We start from the raw sequence: 4,283 nt of genomic DNA, 5'->3' as shown, positions 1-4,283 counted from the left end.
CTCTATGTCTTCCAAATGATAAGCCCCATTTCCTTCTAATAACACAACCTTGTACGGGCCCTCCCAATTAGGGCCCAGCTTTCCATCAATTGGCTTCTTTTGACTGCCTAAAACTCTTTGTAGCACTAGATTTCCAGGTTGGGATTCCCTAGAATGGACCTTCTTGTTGTATCCTTTTGAGAGTTGATTCTAATAGTTCGTTAGTCTAACTAAAGTTGTTGGCTCTCATTTCCTCAACCAGGTCTAGGTTCCGTGCTAAGGCTTGTTTATTGTGCAATTCTTCATAGATTTCTGACCTCATTGAGGGTAGTCCCCCCTCCAATGGGATCACAGCTTCAGTTCCAAATGCCAACACGTAAGGCGTTTCACCTGTTGCTCTTCTGGGCATTGTGCTATATGCCCAGGGCACATTGGGCATTCCTTTTAGCATTTCTAAACATTTCTTCATTCCATTCAGCACAGTCTTATTAGAGGCTTCTGTCTGACCACTGCTTTGGGGATAACAAGGTGTTGAGAAAAATTTCTTTATTTCTAACCTTGAGTAGTAATTTTTGAAAATGACACAATCGAACTGTGTGCCATTATCAGAAACAAATGCATGTGGAATACCAAACCTAGTTATGATCATGCGCCATGTGAAACTTTTGATCTCTTTATCCCTGATCATAATCAAGGGCTCAGCCTCAACCCATTTGATGAAGTAGTCTGTCGTTACTAGAAAAAAAATTCTTACCTCCTTTGCCTTTTGGAAGTGGAGCTATCTAGTCCATGCCCCATCGAGTGAAAGACCAAGGATTGGTCAAGGAATGAAGGCCTGCTGTTGGTTGGTGGATTAAGGGGAAAAATGCTAACACTTCTCACATTTCATAACATATGCCTGACCATCCTTGTGCATAAATGGCCACCAATATCCCTAAGTTATTGCGCGTTCTGCTAAGGGCCTCCCCCTTAGTGTGCATGTTGCAAATTCCTTCATGTAGCTCATATAGAATGTTTTCCATTAGGGCTAGATAAATGAATAATAGGTATCGGCCTATACAGGATTTCCTATATAAGACTCATTTTTCTAAGATCCAAAATTTGGGTGCTTTCATTTTAATCTTGTTGGCTTCTTTTCTATCTTCTGGGAGTACTCCATCCCTTGTGTACAAGACTCTTTTTCTGAGATCCAAATCCTGTTCTGTTTCTAGGGCAATGCTAGATTGAGGCAAGAATTCGATCGCAATTGTTCTAGCCTCCACTTTTTCCATGGCTGAAGCAAGAGTGGCCAGCACATCAACATGAGTATTCTACTCCATCATCTCTATCAATGTATTCACTAGTGAGTCGGTTGACCACTAGCTAGGAATCACAATGCACTATTAGGTCTTGTACATTGAGGAGTTTTCCAACCCTCAATCCTACAAGAACAGCCTCATACTCTACTTCATTATTTGAGTCCTTGAATCCTAGGCGGATTGCCTACTTATGTAGGATGCCTTTAGGGAAAAGCAACGCTACTGCTACTCCTACCCCTACTCCTTTTAAGTTTGATGAGTTGTCCACAAAGAGTTTCCAATTGTCTGGATCCTCTACATATAGTTTCCAGATTGAAGTGTTTTTCTGGCCTAGTTAAACTTGCTGTTCAACTTTTGTCATGCTAGATTACTGTGCTAATGCTAATTTTGGTTCCTACACTCATAGCTAGTCTATTCAAACGGTACCTTGTTACTTCCCTAGATCTGCAGTTGACGGTTGTCAACCACAGAACTCATTTGTGATCGCCTAGTTGAGAATTCTGCTATGAAGTTAGCTAAAACTTGGGTTTTAGTGGCAGTTCTGGGCTAGAAAGTGACATCAAACTCTTTTAATTCCACCGCCTACTTAGCGATGCGCCCATAAAAGTCAGCTTTTTGGAAGAGGCTCTACGAAGGATCCTAGGTCAGTATTATAATTGGATGGCCTTGGAAGTAGTGCATAAGTTCCCAAGCAGCCGTCACAAGGGCCATATCTAATTTCTCTAAGGGTAAGTACCTGATTTATGCACTGTTAAGAGTATTGGTGGTATAGTAGACTAGTACTTGTGTGTCTTCTACGTCTCTAGCCAGGACTGAGCTCACCGCGTGTTCTGATACTGCTAAGTACAGGTACAACCTTTTAACTCGTTGTGGAGCTGAGAGCAGAGGGAGTGAAAGAAGGTACTATTCAATTCCCCTAATGTCTAGTCGCACTGTTTATTCTAGTCCACTCCCCCTCCCTTCTTGAGAAATTGAAAGAAAGGTTTACATTTGTCGGAAGAGCGACTAATGAAGTGATTAAGCACTGCTACCATCCCAGTCAACTTCTATAAGGGTTTTGATAAATAAAATTGAGGTTTCTCACTTTTAAACCCCTTTCTTCAAGTTTCCAAAATCCACTATCATCATCAACAACCAAATAAAGATTTAAGAACAATTGTGAGAAAACCTTCTCTTTTATGCATTAAAACACATATAAATCAAACTCTAATCTCACAAAGTGTGAAATTTACAAGATAACACATAACAAAGCTAAATAACAAGCAAATCATTAAAGAAATCCTTGCCACAAAACAAGAGGAAGAGAAGAACAACCCCTGAAAATCAACAAAGATGGAAACTCAAACTTTTAGATTAAAATGACCCCCTCTTCAAGCTCAACCTTTCATCCCAAAGTACGAAGATCAAGAAATCCACATATCTTATAGGATAAAGAATTTACGAAAGGATTTTAGATAGAGATGAGAGCAAAAAAGGGAAAGATATTTTGTAGAGAGAGATATCAAAAAGTGAATAAAAAGTGACTTTTCTCGCAGCTTTATTCGAATAGACTGCTCGAGCGGTGATACCTGCGCTCAAGCGTTAGACACAATATATCGCTCGACTAACCAAAACTAGGCTCGAGCGAAGAAACCAAACTCTTAGAAGTTCATCTCTGTAGAATATACTACTCAAGTGACGAAACCTATGCTCGAGTGAAGAAAGCAACCGCTCAAAAGTTTAGACTACAAACCCAGAACTGGGTGAAAGAAAAAAACCCATCGAGCAACCAAACCACCGCTCAAGCGAACTCAAGTTCACTCAGTCAAAATCACCCCAGAATTACCAATCTCAACCTATTTCAAACATAACTCCAAAACCCAATTCTCAACTCAAAAGACAACACATGATAAGAATAATTCAAAAGAACAATAATAGGTGTCAACAAAGATAACTCAAAGTTCCAAAGACAGTAATAGTCCTAAAACAAAACAAAAATGTAATATAAGTCTCACAAGTAACTAGGACATCACAGGAAAAATTGGAAGTATGTTTTTCAGTAAACTTGTCACCATGCGGTATAATGGCAAAGAAAATATAAGGGAGTACACTATGGAGATCTCTAAACTTGTCACCAAAATGAGAGTATTAAAGTTAGAATTGTCTAATGAAATTCACGTGCATCTCATTATGATTTCACTTCGTGCACAATTTGGTACTTTTAAAAGTAATCATTAAATTAAAAGGGACAAGTGGGCTCTTAATGAGCTCATTGTTTAGTGTGCAAGAGGAAGTGAGGTTAAAATAAGAAAAGATAAAAGTGCTCACTTGATAATTTTCTCATGGCAATTCGGGCACTAAGAAAAAACAAAAAAGAAATAATAAAGTAAGGAAACTGCGGATGAAAGTCTAATAAAGACCACCTAAAACTTGTTACAGGTGTGCTCAATTGCTTGAGCTTCAGAAACTGCTCCATCAACTTCACCTTAGCAGTGGGAGGTAAAAACTTGTCCTAAAAGGCTATAACAAATGCCTTCCAAGTCACTACAATATGACCCTTGGTAAATTTCCACCATTGACCCGCACCATCTTTGCACTGAAAAGCCCAAGGTCACTATCAATCCATCGTCATCGATGCTAAGCATCTCAAAGGTTTTCATCATCTGCTCGAGTCACTTATTAGCCTTCGGTGGCTCTTTCACATCACTCACAAACTTATCCGAATTCAACCAAAAAAAAAAACACTCTCTTGAAGAAAAAAAAAGGTCCTGTCTCTATAATATGAACCTGAACTTAATTCTCAGCCTTGAGAATGTTCATAGGTTCCCTCAACGCTTCTGCCATCTACCAGGCCAAAGCACTCATGGCTTCTGAGCCCACTAGCTCGACTACATTTGCTTCACCAACACCCTCTTCATGTGCTAGGATCTTATCCTAAATCGGCACTTCCTGGCCACCTCGTCAAGGCCTACCACGTCTACCATCTCTACCTCCTCCACGTCCACATCTTAACATCCTAATTGAAGA

At 39.7% G+C, this 4,283-nt stretch overlaps 1 protein-coding gene across 1 annotated transcript; it reads right to left on the bottom strand.

Annotated features, from left to right (window-relative positions):
- Window positions 1–205: 205 nt before the first annotated feature.
- Window positions 206–667, bottom strand: LOC145803517 (uncharacterized). Its single transcript, XM_082896804.1, has one exon. It carries the CDS (start codon window positions 665–667, stop codon window positions 206–208), a length of 462 nt encoding a protein of 153 aa, XP_082752930.1.
- Window positions 668–4,283: the final 3,616 nt, after the last annotated feature.

Source organism: Camellia sinensis, chromosome 12 (assembly GCF_055761805.1).
Source record: "Camellia sinensis isolate YWXY chromosome 12, ASM5576180v1, whole genome shotgun sequence".
In the NCBI taxonomy this organism is placed as follows: domain Eukaryota; kingdom Viridiplantae; phylum Streptophyta; class Magnoliopsida; order Ericales; family Theaceae; genus Camellia; species Camellia sinensis.
The sequence above is the reverse complement of the archived record's forward strand: the minus strand, read 5'-3'. Positions and strand labels throughout refer to the sequence as shown.

Coding starts and splice junctions, on each gene's coding strand:
- LOC145803517 (XM_082896804.1), bottom strand. CDS start 667: ATGATCAGGGATAAAGAGATCAAAAGTTTCACATGGCGCATGATCATA.